The following is a 16,386-nucleotide window of genomic DNA, read 5'->3' on the forward strand; positions in this document are numbered from 1 at the left end:
CTGGAGCATAATGAGCACACGCTGAAGTATGAGATGTCATTTTAATGGTCTGACTGTAGTAGCTTTTTTTTAAATTTTATTTACAGCGTGGTAACAGGCCCTTCCGGCCCAACAAGTCCGCGCCGACCGTTTTAAACCCAAATTAACCTACCCGTACATCTTTGCTATGTAGGAGGAAACCCACCCAGACACAGGAGAACGCACAAACTCCTTACAGACAGCGACGGGAATTGAACCCTGATCGCTGGCGCTGTAATAGCATCGCACTAACTGCTATGCTACTGTGCCGTCCCAAGCTGAGGATGTTTACTTGCTAATAAGCTACACAAACATGAAAAAATAACGCCACAAGGTCAACTCGAGTTACAAAGCACAGGCAACATGATGGAACACAGATTCATCGTTTCATAACAATTGCAATAAGTTCACACAATTCATTCTGTAGACCCAATTCTTGCACTTTAAGTAACATTTCCACAAAATAGTTTTGGAAAAAATTTTTGTTTTATTGTGTCAAGCAGAATTCGTATAGTATCACAGTTTCTTCTGAACTTAGTGTGTTCTGTACATCAAGTGCCAGTTTTAACATATACCAATGTGGGGAAACAGCTTGTGACAGGGTCATATGGTAAATGTGCACTCAAAGTACACACACGTCAGGATTTTGAAATATAGAAATCAGACCTTAAACCTGATTAAACACACTGTCTTAAATGAATATCCAAAGAAGAGCTTGCAAAATCTTACAAAACAGGCTTAATTTCACTGCAAGGCACCAGTTGACTTTGGAACATTGGCAATATTAACAAATTAATTAGCAGAAATCAGATGAGGGAAGGAAAGAAAGTATGTTACTCAACTCTCAGTAACAACAATCTTTTAAATCTTTTGAGTTAAGTTTCAATCATATATACTTTCGCTAGTATAAACTGAAATATTTTAAGAGGATGAACAATAGGTCAATTTGTGATAATGGACATGAATGCATGATCACTAAGAAAGCAATGTGAATCATAAATTATTAATTAAGACAGACGCTGATAAGTTATACAAAAAATAAATATTTTAACATGAAGAGCAAAGTAAAACAGTGCAGGGTATGGTGAGAGAAGCATAATTAAATAGTTCTTATGAAAAAACCAGTTCTACCTTTGGTTTAATTGCTTTCTGAAGTATTGTAATTTGCATGTTAATACAACAGAACCTTTAGTTGAGTTGGGTGTACCATGGACCGTATTTGGGGAAGGGGGGGTGGAGAGAGAGGGGAAGGGTGGAGAGAGAGGGGAAGGGTGGAGAGAGAGGGGAAGGGGGGAGAGAGAGGGGAAGGGGGGAGAGAGAGGGGAAGGGGGGAGAGAGAGGGGAAGGGGGGAGAGAGAGGGGAAGGGGGGAGAGAGAGGGGAAGGGGGGAGAGAGAGGGGAAGGGGGGAGAGAGAGGGGAAGGGGGGAGAGAGAGGGGAAGGGGGGAGAGAGAGGGGAAGGGGGTGGCGGGCAGATAGAGGAACAAGGAGAGAGAGGGGAACGGAGGGGCAGAGAGAGAGGGGAGGGGGCAAAGCAGGAGAGAAGGACAGGGTTGAGAACAGGCAGATGCAAATAGAATAGACTCGTATCAATGAAGTACCTCATGCTTTAAGGCAGTTATGACAAAATGATATCAGATTCGGGGGCTAAGAGACAATTATTGTGTAACTATTCAAAAACTATTGTGCACTGCAGGAGCCTATAAGCAGCAAATGGGATAAACGACCAATTACTTTATACTGGTGGTTAGTTGGTTAGAGATCAGAACTAGTTAGCAGCAGCACCCTTAATAATGTACAAGACACCAGAACAATACAGCTAATTACACCACTCCCTCCACCCCACCGTCACTCAGTCCACTCCCAATCATCAATTAAGTGATGGAAGATGTCTGTGATAGTGCTATTGAGCGAAATACACTCAATGACAATCTATTTACCAATTGCTCGGTTTTGTTTTATCAGAAGCAGTTGATTCCAGATCTCATTATAATGCAGGCAAATGGGGTTATCTTGGTTGGCATGGACGAGTTGGGCTGTAGGACCTGGTTCCATGCTGTTCAATTCTATGAAGCTACCTCAGACATTTTTTCCCTCCATCTTTGTGACAGTGTCTGCAATGTGTGCCATTTACATAATGCACCGTGGATGCTTGTTTAGGCTACTGTGACAGCACTTCTCAAACCCAAGATCTTAACCACCAATGACATGACAAGGAGAGTAGGGGGAATACCATCATCTGCTGGCTCTCTTCTGACTCACGTGCCATCCTGAGCTGGAAATTTACTTCGCTGAGTTTAAACCCTGGAATTCCCTCCCCAACAACACTGGCAGTATCTTCATCAGAAGAACTGCTGATATTCAAGGAAGTACCTCACTGCTTCTTAAATGGGACATTCTCTCCTCTCTCCTCTTCCATTGGGTAGAAGATACAGGATCCTGAGGGCACGTACCACCAGACTTAAGCACAGCTTCTACCCCACTGTGATAAGACTATTGAACAGTTCCCTTATACAATGAGATGGACTATGACCTCACGATCTACCTTGTTGTGACCTTGCACCTTATTGCACTGCACTTGCTCTGTAGCTGTGACACTTTGCTCTGTACTGCTACTGTTTTTACCTGTACTACATCAATGCACTTTGTACTAACTCAATGTAACTGCACGGTGTAATGAATTGACCTGTACGATTGGTTTGTAAGACAAGCTTTTCACTGTACCTCGGTACAAGTGACAATAATAAACCAATACCAATAAATGCAATGAGGAATGGGCAAGCCAGCATCACCAACATCTCGAAAAAAAAATGAACACAATTCTTAAATGATGACTCGAATCCAGTCAATGGGAAGTATAATAAAGGAAAAAAGGGAAATCAGAAGCTGCTGTAATGGTAAATGACATGAGAGAATATTTCAAAGTTGCCACAAGAATAATTAAAGGTTGATTGAGATAAATGACTGATTGCTGAAGAGGAGTTTTAAAATGTTGGGAATAGATGAGGAATTAGATATTACTTTTAAAACAGGGAAAACAAGATTTGGAAATTTAAGTACGAGATTATGATTTGGAAGTTGGGAGCAATTCAGAAATGGAGTAAGAACCATTTTAAATAATTGTCTTGCTTATGAGATTTTAATCCAAGCCACACTGTCAACATCAAAAAATGTTGAGAAAAGTGGCTATTTTCAGTTTCTATGTTGCCAAATTATGGGATCAACCTTCAAAGTAAATGAGTGTTAACATCTGTGCAGTCCAAAAGTTGAGCTTTCATTCCAAGAGCAGATTAATTCAATGGGTTATGTGATATTTCTCAAATGATCACTAGGATGTTGAAAGCATTAGCACTGTTTTAAATTGTAAAGTTTCATTATTATGTTAATACATTTGGATGATATTAATTTTACTTTCATATTTGAAACAATTACCATCTTTCAAGGCTGTATTTTGGAATTATGCATTCCAAATATTTGCAACACAAGTGGTTTCTTTGAAGTATCATTGTGCAGTGACATTTCAGGACAATTTTATACAGCCAAAAAAAACTGGTATAGGTTTGAAATTCACATTACTGCCATTAGTTTAGAACAAAACAACAATGTGATTGCTTTGAAGAGCTACAAAAGAAAACTATTCCATTATTATAAAACTAAACCCAAACGATTCAGTATTTCAAAGCTATCTATCCAAATGAAAAGTCTTGCTAACAACATCACTCAATTAATCTAAAAGCTTTGAAGAACTATCCGTACAATTACTACTGCCATGTCCAATCAATAGGCCCTGAAACCAAAAGAAACTAAAATATTTGGTGGAAATTAAACAGGGGAAACCAGTAGAAAAACAGGAAATAATTAATCAGTAACTTGTTCCAGCAACTTTATTCATAATACAAGAGCTCAAATTCAAACTATTCAATAAACTTGATTAATTTCCGCACTTCCACAACCGTTAAATTGTTTTACCACAACAAGAGCAAGACTACAGAACTTGAAATGAAAATACTGTGGTACTTCTAAACAACCTTCAACAAAAGTCTTTTTTTTACTGGTAGTAGAAAGGGGATTGGGGTCTGGGGCAGGATATCTATTCTGTTATATTTGCTCAGTGACATTCTCTTAATCCATGACATTCGGAGAACAAGAAGTCAGAATGATGAAGCATTTACACTTCTTTCAATTTGTCATACTGCAATTTGCTCTCACAATGTGGTCTCCTCATTTCACTTCTGGTAACCAGATGCAGATTGGCTAACTGCTTTTCAGAACACCTCCATTCAGCCTGCAGGCTTCATTCTGAGCTTCCAGTTGCCTGTCCTTTTAAGTATCCAGCCCACACCCACTCTGACTTCTCCATTTTCAGTCCCCCACTTTGTTCTAACAAAGCCCAATGTAAGCTCATGAAATAACACCTCATCTTCTAAGCAAGCACATTATTGGTTTTTGGTCTCAGCAATGAATTCAACAATTTCAGTTAACGGCCATTCCAGCATTGCATCACCACTTTCCAGCATTCACTTGATTACTTTCTCTCTTCTGAGTTTCAGATCCTATTTGTTATCTGTTATTTACACATCCCTAGAAACACCTCTTGCTTCTACCACTTCTATCAATTAGCTCCACCACTAATTCTGTCATTCAATCTCTTCTACACTAAATTCTATCAGAGATATTCAGTTTTGTTCTCTCCAACCCTACCTGCATTTGTTTCATAACCAACTTTTCTCGGTTCCAATGATTGCCCTCTCCACAGAAGCTGCTTCATCTGTTGAATATTTCCAGCAATCTGTTTTTATTTCAGATTTCCAGCAGTTTTCTCTTCAAGTCTTTATGATGTTCATGTATTCAATTTATTGCACACTTAAAACCTCACTTGCTAATCCATTGCGTAACTTGCTTTTAATTTCACAGAAATGTGGACCAACCTGTCCACACTGACACTAATGCTTCATCAGAGACTTCAGCAATCCTACTTCATCTTACAACATCTACCTTTAATTCCCTTTTCCCTCATTTGTTTGTATAGCTTCCTCTCAATCATTCCATCTTATTTGGCAATAACCATTCCCCTTTTCACATTTTGCCCACTTATTGGCAGAAGTTTCTTGAGTTCCCTATTTGATTTCATGCCAATTATCTCATATTGATAGCCTCTAGTTTAGCTATTCCCCCCCAAAAAAACACTCCCTTTATGCCTATTCCTTTCAACTCTTTTATAAATTTGAATACTTTTATTACATCACTCCTCAACTTCTTTTCAAGAAACAGAGGCCTAGCCTGTTCACCCTTTCCTAGTTCTGGATCCCCTTTATAAAGTGCTTTTTGAACCTTCTCTGGTGCCTCTTTCCATATTATGGAAATTTGAAGTGTGCAGAGAGGTCCAAATGTGGGCTACTCCAAGTCCAATTTAAATTTAGCCCAACCTCCCTACTTTTCAGTTCTGTTCTTCTGGAAATAAACAATGTGTGGAACTGAGCAGAGGTGATTCTATCTTCAAGTTCTCTTCCAATGTATAGAAGTAGATGGCATCCACAGCCATCTTTTCACAATGCAGCATCAATCATCACAATTTTTATCACAGCGAATGTTTGAAAGACTGCTCTCTTACATGATAATAAAGTGAAACACATTAAATAGAATTGGTTGCATTTGGTACAAACAAGGTGGCAAGTGACATGGAATAAACATGTATAAAAATTGTGCCACAGTCTAGACACACATGTATCTGATCAGAAATAGGCAACATGTTACTGCTTTTTCTGGATAAAGATTAAGTAAGATGAATTAGTTTTCTAATTCATTCTGGATAATAGTATGCACTATCCATGTAGTCACTACAGAACATAGGATTGAGTTTCTCATAAGTAATTAAAATATTAATTTAGTCACAGTTTCATGAAAGAAAAATGCACGTAATGTAAGGCTTGGTCAGCAAACTTTAAGGTGAATGTGTCTTTCTGCCTTTGCTTAAACATAACTGACAAAATTCTGATGAGTATTTCTGTGAAACTTAAAATCCTGTAATTCTTTATTGTTCTAATTGAGTGGTCACTTAAGTGGAAAATAATTCTGAATAATACTTCAGCTTCTATGGCAATACTTAAAGTTTTAAATTTAATCTTATATAATGTCAGACATGTTATAGGGTTGTGTATTTCCATATTTATGCTGAGGTTCAAGCTAAATTGGTTGCATTCGCACAGGATGTAGAAAAGTATAAACTAGTTAATCTGTGTTAATAGCTTGTATGCATCTTCTGTTTTACAATACACCTCACAAAGAGGAAAAGACAAAAAAAAAATCTTTCCTAACAGACAAGGCAAAGATTCAACTTTGTATACAATCTCCCTACTTTCCAAAATATTAATCATATATGAATAATGCAAACAAAAATCCACAGCAATTATTTCTAAGCTGAGTAAGAAAATAAAGTTTGAAGGAGCCAAGAGTTGTTCAGTGTTCAGTTTCCAGGGATGTGGCCACAGGTAAAGAACCTTGAGCAATACACATACAAAGAGCAATTTTCTAAAGTGCCAAATCACAAATATATCAATAACTCTACTTATTTTTAAGAAAGGGAGGTATGGAGCTGATCAATTCTGGGCCTGATATCTATCACTGCCATAGATGACTGTACCTTGCTCATTTCTTTTGTTCTCATGTATTAGGCTCTCAAACAGTTGACTGGAGGGCTCTAGGGAACAGTTACTTGGTCTTGATTCAGCTTTTCTACAATATCATATGTAGACAAGTAGACAGATCCCTACAGCTACTTATGTCAGCACTGAAGTGGAACAGCACAAGCACTAAACTAGTTATTCTCCTCAAAATGTCTGCTCTCAAGCCGATTCTGATTAACAATGTTAAAGCAAAAAATAAGGAAAGACCAATAGATGTGCATAACTTTGTTTCAGACATTCCATTAGACTTGGCATTTTGATCGATGGAGTTCAATTCAATAGTATATATTTTTTTGTGTTCATCAAGACAAAAGATGGCTTTAATCAAGCACAGATCAGTTGCAGCACTACAAATTGCATGATAAATTGTCCCTTTTCTCAGCTTCAGTTAACAATGATAGACCTAACCAGAGAAGCACAACCTTTATTTCACAAGCAGGACACTCATCATGAATACTATTCAGTCCTGAACCCTTTCAATTACACGGATTCATTACAATGTAGACAGCAGCTATTTGGCCCATCAAGTCTCTAACAGCTCTCTGTTGCAATTCCTCCTCAGTGTTTAAATTGGATAGGCACTTGAGGGAAGATAATTTTGAATGCCCTAATCAACTGTTTGTAATCACCCTTATAGACATCATTCCATATCATGACCGCTCTACTTAAGGATGATTTTCCACACATAGCCTGTGCCCTTTGTCCATCATTTTAAATCTGTGTCCCCAGTCCAAGAACCATTTGCGAACTCTCCAGGGTGAATGACCCCAGTTTCTCCAGGAATCTATCACTATCCACTGTTTACCACAGCTCTCAAATTTTGTGACATCTGTAAATTTTGAAATTTTATCCTGTAAAACCACATTCAACTTATTAACAAGTACAGTATCAAAAAAAGCAATGGTTCTAACACTGACCCTGAGGAAACATCACTGTCCACCATCCTCCAGTTTGATAAACAACCATTTACACTGGATTTGTGGTTTCTGTCTGCAAATCTATTTGATATTCATACTGAATCCTTTATTCCACAGTCCCAAGTATGCTAATTTGCCCTTCTGGCAGACTGTGTCAAATGTATTCTAAAAATCCAAGTAGACAATCCAAGTATCTAATAAATTCTCTTCAACCTTTTCTCTTAACCTCATCAAAAATTCAATCACATGAGTAAAACATGATTCCTCCCCCCCACCCCAAAATGATCAGGTTGTGCCTCTACTTTATTAATTCAAATATCTTTAGGTGCCTGTGATTTTTTCCCCCTATAATTGTTACTTCCTCACGACCAAACTTAAACTGACTGGCCTATGGTTATGAGGTATGTCATTACACCCATTTTGAACAAAGGAGTCATGTTTGCCATTCCAGTCATCTAGTACCTCCTATGTCTCAGAAGGACAAAGATTATTGCAAGCACTTCACTCAAAAATCCAGGGTGCATCTCATCTGGACCAGGTTATATACAGTATTTACTTTAAGCACAGCCAGTTTTTCCAGTAACAACTCCTTAAACAATTTTCACCACATCTCTACTATCCGTAAGATTTTGGCAGCTTCTTTTCCCTCGAAAAGATCAATATGAAATGGCCATCAAGTACCCCAGCCATGTCTCCATCAGCTCTCCATAGATCATCTTCTCTGCCCCTAAACTACCCATCTCTCCTCTTGCTACCCTTTGGTAGTTAACATGAATGATTTTTGAATACCTTTTCTCCCCCATAAAAGGGTATCCAAATATCACCCATGTTAACTAGCATGTTTTTCCCCATATTCCCTCCTTGCCTGCTTTATTTTCCTTATCACTTCAACCTGGTTCTCACTTGAATTATTCATCTGACATGCATCACACAATTCCTTTTAATGTTTCATCACATTCTGTTTGCCACCCAAGATGTTGTATATGTGGCAACATACCTAGCATGTACCTGAAACATGTCTTCTTTAAAGTCCTCAATAAAGTTCATTACAGTTTCACCAGCCAACATTTCGTTTCATTTTACCTTGGCCAGAATACCTCTCGGCCCCTTGAAATTAGCTCCCCTCTTACTTAGAAGCTCTTAATTGAAACATGGTGGCATCCTTCTTAATTCTAACTCCACAAATTCCCATTGACCAGTCAAGGACATCCCCTTTCTCTCATTATATCTTCCACAATCAGTATTACTACACCACCATTTTATTCTTCCTTCCTTTCAACATCTGGTATCCAGGAAAATTAAGTGCCCAATTCTTTCTCTTTTTTTGATCCATATTTCAGTTATCATCACTCATGGCTATCTGTGTTTGTAGTTCATTATCACAATTTATGCATGACCAAATAAGTGTCAGATACATTTAGTTTATGACTTAAGCCCACAGAGGGAAAGTATATACTTCCTAAACAATCATATATTCAATAGATAAGAAAGCTAAATAAGGGGGAAAAAAAGAGGAGAATTAATAGTGGCAAGAGTCAGAAGAACACGGTGGCATCTCATGCTGGATGAGGATCTGGGTATAAAGGGATTTAGATACACAAGTAACATTTCAAAAACTGTGCGATCAGGAGCTAATATAGATCAACAAGGACGGGGTGTCAACTTGGTAAACCAGCTGAGTGTGTTCTGGATTAGCTGATGGATAAGATGGCAAGGGGACCAGTGAAGTAGATGCAGGAAAGGGCAATATTAGGCAGTTGAGCAATGGAAAGGATACAGAATAAAATATCAGCTTATGGTTAAAGAGAAGCAGTAATTTATGAAATGCATAAAGCATTTATGTTCACAGTAAAACATTTTAAAATATTTGAATAATAATTGTGCATTGTGCCAGGGGTACCAAGAACTTTATTTCAATATTACCAATTCTTTCATGTGGCAAAGATTTTTTTTAAAAAAAGAAACGAATGAAATGGTGAAGAGCCAGTGATATGCAAACATTTACAATTAACAGTGGGTCTGATATTTTGCACTGGGGAAAAATTATCTATTAGTGTTTTAGAGCAAATATTATATTCCATGTACTTGTGTGTCATATGCAAACTCAGAAGTTTGCAATAATTCAATTATATTGGTAATCCAAATCAACCTGTGGCTAATAAAACTCAGCAATTCATTAGTAGAATCAGTCCATGCACAGTCATACTATACGGAGTTATGAAATACATGAAAGATCATTGTGGAGAACAACTTCTCCTGCAAACAGGATGTGTTTATCATTTGGATGTCCGTAAGTGTTTATACTTTTAAGAGATACTCTCTATTGATCAGCAACAGATCTATGTGTTGTGCATACTAAAATCAAATAGTTTGACAGAATAGAAGTTGCCGTTCAATTTATGACAGTTCAACTTTACCAGATAAAATAAAAATGCTATTCATATATGAATAATTCTGTCACATATGCTCCAATAAACAATTCATTCTGGGAACGTGACACAACACTGCTTCACAACACACTCCAAACTTTGTTTTAGCCACTACATCCCTTACTACTGCAGAACACAATGAATACATGAGATATTCACATCTTTATAACCGGATGAATCTCTCTTTTTGGGACAATGAAATATTTTAATACTTTATAAAGCAAAGTCACATAAGGGTGCTCGTGAAGCACTGCAGCAGCAAATGTCTCTTCCCTATTTACAAGTGATGCAAAATTACAAGGTAAAAGGTTTCTCTGAAAATGTACAATTTCCTAGTTACTAGCATTTATTTACCACTTTGATAATTACATTCTACTTTCTCAAACTTTATTACAGCATAATTGCTTAGATAGAGCTAATATCAATCAAACTGATTCTCTCGAACTGCAGCAGGCTTCACCCCCTTCGTCAAGTTAAAAAAAAAACAACTCTAAATATTACCTCCGTTTCAGAAAAGAATGGGACAAAATAAATTGAATTCTCCTTGATCATTGTTTAAAAAAATGTAGAATGAGAAATGGAGCTTTAAATGTATTGGAAGTCATGGTATTCCCAAGTGAAGACAGTGTTGAGAAATCCAAAGTAATTCTTAAACAAATGTATAACTGCAAATCTACAGAAATAGCAGGAGCAGGCCATATGGCCCTTTGTACCTGCTCTACCACTGACTATGATCCCGGTTGATCTTTTCCCTTAACTGACCCCATGCACCTCTTTATTCTTTTAATATCAAAGACTCTATCAATCTCTGTCTTGAATAGATTCAGTGACTGAGCCTCTGCAGCCCTCTTGGGTAGAGAATTCCAAAGATTCAGTGTTCTCTGGGTAAAGAAATGTTTTTGTCATCTGTCCTGAATTCAGAGACTATGACCCCTGACCCCAGTGGCACAAACCACTGTTGAACATTTAACAAAGAATTTAGATCTAGGAAAGAGCATCTTTAATGTAAAACGAACTTTACAATGATCATATCAAAATGGAGAAGTTATTCCTTTGAGGGCAGATTTTACAGACTGGATCTCTTCTTTAGTTACTAATATGACAAAAAAATTCTGATAGGGTGGGCATAATGACAATGTTTCTATTTCTGCAGGAGACCAAAATTAAAGCCATAAATATAATTATTAAACAGCTAATTCAGGTGGAATATTTGTACCCAGAGAGTGGTCAGAATGTGGAACTCAGAACCAACAGAAGTACTTGAAGTGGATACCACAGGCTGAAGAACACATTTCTATATGTTTTTTGTCATGATTTTCTAATCTTTTATTTAACATAAGTATCTGGAATGTGACAAACCCTCTTAAACTTTTACATCCATCCATCACATTTGAGATTTCCAGAGTGTCAGAGGATACAATGGTACAATATATACTGCAGCTACAATGCCATCTAGTTGCTGCAGCATCTCATCAGGACTTAGGGAATTTCCTTTGCAGCTGATTACGTTGGAATTTCAATTACTAAATTTTGGCATTAAAAGCAAAACCAAAAATCTTGACAGCAATTAATTTAGATTAGAAATGTTAAAGATTAGTGCAAGTAAATATGGTTTTTTTGACACTTTGAAGGCCTTCAAATTTAAATGATCAGCAAAGTATTGAAATTAGTTCCTGGGAAAATATCAAAAACAATGAATGCCTCAGAGCCTTAATTTTAATGATGAATCTAAATATCTTTCTTGTGTCTCTACTCAAATCCTATATTTGTACCCTTCATAACTTAAGTTCAATTTAATATTAAATCAATAGCTCCAGTCTTTTACATTATTGAAAAGAATGCTTTTCTTCCCTACTGTGCAAATACTTCAAATGCCGTATTTAATTCTATGTGCTTCATCAGTGTCATATATAAAACAGGTTAGCGGAAAAAGCAGTCCACCCACAGGTTTAGCAAACAACATTTCAGGTCGTGATTTCAGAAAACAAGTTATTAAAATAAATCTTTATAGATATTGCTCACCCTTCTCCTCCTACTTTTGTTATTTTCAGACGAAAGTCAACAGAATTATGGCTTGGAGGTTTCCACTTAAGTATATCATCACATCGACCAGGCCTGTACTTCTATACAAAGTTTAAAAAAATGTGTTTAGAAACATTTATTCTATTCCACTGCATAGATCAAGAAAACACCGACTATTTAAATTATCTAATCGTATAATTCTATATTTAGAGCAGTTAAGAAATGATATATCCACAAGAATACAAACTGTAGATAACACCAGGATATTGCATCTTTATCACATGGGATAAGGGGACAAAAATAAAAAGATCTTGCTGAAATTGGACTGGGCTTTGGTATGACCCCATGTTGAATATCATGTGCAATTTTAATCTCCATTCATAAGCAAAGAATTGAATCACTGCAACATAGTTCACTAGATTGATTCCCAGGATGTAGACATTAGGGAGAATTAGTCTGTACTCACTGGAGTTTAAAGAATGTTAAGTGACTTCATTGACATATACAAGATTCTGAGAAGGATTGATATGGTCAATGGTGAAAGGCTGTTTTTTTTTCTAGATAGCACCTAGAATTAGGGGCAGCCAAAAAACTACTGAATACTGGAACAGGTCTGAGAGTATATACAGCCTATTCCTGTTTCCATTTCTTATATTCCAACTGGTAAGGAAACAGCATTAAAAATGACATCAAAAGTTGAAGAATTCCCAAGGTATCAAAATGGAATATCAAATATGTTGACATATAATTGGGATTCAACTCTCCTAATCACAATGCAGAAATTACAATTTGTTCTACTGAACTCAGCAATTCCCAGGATAAAGATGACAATGCTCAAAGAAGCAACTACATATGAGGACGTTCAGTGATCGCCTTCAACATAATATGATTGTAACTGATGTAAATTCAAGAAATCTAAACATATGAATGTATTAATCTACTGCCTTTTTTAAAAAAAAGATCACAAATGCAGTAAAGTTAGATATCAGGACTCTGCATAGTGATAAGCTGAAGGAGCAGCAATATCAGCATGTGTGGCTCTTAATAATCGCCTAGTTCATCAGTTGTATCATTCAACCAACTTAAAACTGGAATAGCAGAGGTGGTGTCAGGAAATAACATAGGTACATATACATATATTTTGCAATCCCATGAATTCACAAACCACCTATATTTTGTAACTCAAAAAATTGCCCAGCTCCTCATAGCAGTCACCAACAGAATTTTATTATAATGAAAGGTTGACTTTAATAGATATGGACTATAAAACCACATTTTTAAATGAAGTGATGCAACAAAGATAGGAATAATGACAATGAAATAATTTTTCAAATCCATGAAAACAATAGTCTATAAGAATTTCCATTTGATGGTATAATTTTTTACTTTTATTATCGTGCATGTTTTGCAGTTACTAATGTTAACGGTTTTGCAAACAAACTTTTGGGATACACAAACGGAACAGGAGAAAGTTTTGGTTTTCCAAACCAAATTTAAAGTTAAAAAAATGCATTATGACTTTTAAAACTTAAGAAAAATTTGCTTGCAATATAAAATGCTGTTTTCATGTGAATGAAAATATTTAATCAATTTCTGACTAAATTTCAAATATTAGGAATCATTTAGCATCATCAAGCAAATGAAATCAAGATAAAATGTGTGGTATTAACTCTCAAAACAGTTTAAGCAAATAAATACTCAATCTGCAATTCTTACATCAGGTCTGTAATTTTTGATCTTGCGTTTTACCCCGCAATGAGTTGCCATTTACTGCTTTGGCAAATTTTAATTTAAATACATCATCTACATTGAGCTAGGAAATTATTATTTTGCAACAGAACTTCAGATTATATCATTATCTATCATCTATCTTAGTAACAAAGCCTGAAGAATACTTCTTATCCTAGGGCAGCACTTAAAAGGAACAGAAATGCTGAACAGGGTTCATTGTTACAATTAATTAGCTCATCTCCCCAGGGATGACACATGGAGAAATCCAACATCACCCCATCTGATAATAGTATCATTCTTGTCTGGTTTAACTCTTTGGTCCTTAAGTACATCTTTATGTCTAGTTTGAGAGTGAAGATGGGACAATACGGCAAAGGTGTTGAGGAGGACTGGGGTAAGCTTGGGGGACAAGAGTAGAATGAGGTGGGCGAGGACTGCATGAGGAACTTGAAGGGGGAACTTAGACCCAGGAAGAAAAGGTATTGGAAAGTGGTGGGCAATCAGAAAAAAATGTGGTGTAGGTGAAAAAAATGGGAAATGGGAAAGGAAGAGAGAGAAAACAGAGAGAGAACTGGTCTGTGAAGAGGGGAAATATCAGGAAAGAGATGGCAGGTGCAGGGGGCGAGAGAACAGGAGAGAAAGAGGATATCTAAGAAGTGTAAGGGATAGGCATTATGGAAGATCTGAAGAGGGTTATGACGTGGAGGAAAGTAGAAGGGTTGAAACAACAGAGATGGTGGGAAACACAGTAAGAAAGAAAAGGGAGGTGTGGTGTTGGAAGTGTGATGGAGAGGCAAGGAAAGTGATAGGAGTGGTAAAGAACAGAAGGAGGTGGAAAGCAGAAGGTGGAAAGAACAAGAGAAGAAGGGGCAAGTGTAGAAAATGAGAGGTGATGAGGGATTTGAGAATAGGCAGAAGCTTCAATAGAAAAAATAAATTGAGAGAATGAATGAGGGAGAAAAAAAACAGTGGAAAGCTTTAGTCCATCATCCCTCTTGTGTCGCCTGCTGCTGACTAATTTGCCTTTCAGCCTTCAAAGGCAGTGAAGTATTTTTCAGCCCACTTATTAACTCATCAGCTGGAGGACTGGCACTGGGCACATCTGAAGCTATGTGGAGGGAGAAAAGAACAGAAATAAAAGCACAAAAACAGAAATTTTAAAATAAATAAATACTTTGAATGTGAAAAGAATGACCATGTAAAATAGCTATAAATCATAGATGACAATTGCTCTGCTGCAAACTGATGGTCAAAAGCACAAAATTGAACGCAAAACAAATATTCATAAAACCAAAGAATTTACATGGATAAGTATCATGAACAATTTTAGATAAAACTAATCTCCAATTATTTTAAGCCAGTATAATATAATTCAGCACCTCCTTCAAACTTCCACAGAAATGTCTGAATGATTAATAAACAATTCAATTCTGTTTCAAAATCTAATTTTGATGATTTGAATTCCACTACCTGCAAGTATGATTTTTCCCATTCTAAATATTTTGAAAAATAGCCAATGTTGCCCTTTCCCTTCACATATTTGGAGCTCTCTGCATTTGTACCATAAAGGTAGAATTATTGAGTAATGTATGCATCCATCTGTGTGGGGCTAAAAAGATGGAAACAACAAAGCCAACGAAAGAAAATCGAGGTTAGAATGAAAGTTTAAAAATAAAAGCAAAACTGAACCGTAAAATTGAAATACTTGATGATATCTCCTTATATGGCTACGGGACAATTTTTGGTTGAAGCAGCTTCTGTGGAGGCCAGTGGGGTAGTTTACAATTTAAAGATACTATGCAAGTGGAAGTTGCATGGTATCTTTGAGCAAAGTGGAAAGTCAGGTGATGGCAGGCTCAGTATAAATGGATATATAATCGGGAAGACATCTAGTCTTGATTTTAAAATATAAATCAGAAGATCTGGACTATCTATATAATATCACATTACTGAGTATTGTACATTTGTCAGTCTTTTTCACCAGCTTAGTTTAGCCATTTGTAATACAGAATGTCAAATGTACAAGTAACAAAGTGAAGGCATAATCTTCAAAATCATCTATTTTCATTTTCTGCAACACCAGAAAGAAAATATGTTAGAAGTGACAAAATGACTGAATAGGTCTGCTCAAGGTCCTTAAACTCATCTGTGCAGCTCAGTACCTATGACAGGTACATTTTTCATTTGGATGGACATTACTTTCAGTGAGTCTGTGTAAATTTATTCATTTACATTTCTTATGTCTGGCTGAGAACACTTGAATAATGATTTGACCCCTTCCTGGTTTCAGCTATAACTCAAAAGCACAATTTCTAGGAAACTGCATTGAATTTATCCTCCTTCCTAACCTCACAGGTTCTTTTCAAGTTAGGTTTTAAAATTCCTTATTTCAGTTTTGTGTGTGGTGGAAACCCCCACTCACTAACAGGATGATAACATATGCAAGGTTTCTAATAAAACGGTGTAGCTTATAAATGGAAGATTCTTCAAACGCAATAATCTTGGCTTCCATTTGTTTGAGCTACAGTCTTGTTACTGTTACTTCTTTAAGAGTCTCAGAGAGGGTGCTTATCAAATTTATCTTTCA

The 16,386-nt window shown here is 36.6% G+C and overlaps 1 protein-coding gene across 1 annotated transcript in view; it reads right to left on the reverse strand.

Moving 5' to 3' along the window:
* rngtt (RNA guanylyltransferase and 5'-phosphatase) overlaps positions 1-16,386 on the reverse strand; it is a 240,263-nt gene that overhangs the window by 60,613 nt on the left and 163,264 nt on the right. Inside the window, exon 13 of the mRNA XM_052025136.1 lies at positions 12,069-12,169. Coding sequence (XP_051881096.1) covers positions 12,069-12,169 — 101 coding nt within the window. The remainder of the gene's footprint in view (positions 1-12,068; positions 12,170-16,386) is intronic.

The sequence above is a fragment of the Pristis pectinata genome, chromosome 10 (genome assembly GCF_009764475.1).
Source record: "Pristis pectinata isolate sPriPec2 chromosome 10, sPriPec2.1.pri, whole genome shotgun sequence".
NCBI classification, from domain to species: Eukaryota; Metazoa; Chordata; class Chondrichthyes; order Rhinopristiformes; family Pristidae; genus Pristis; species Pristis pectinata.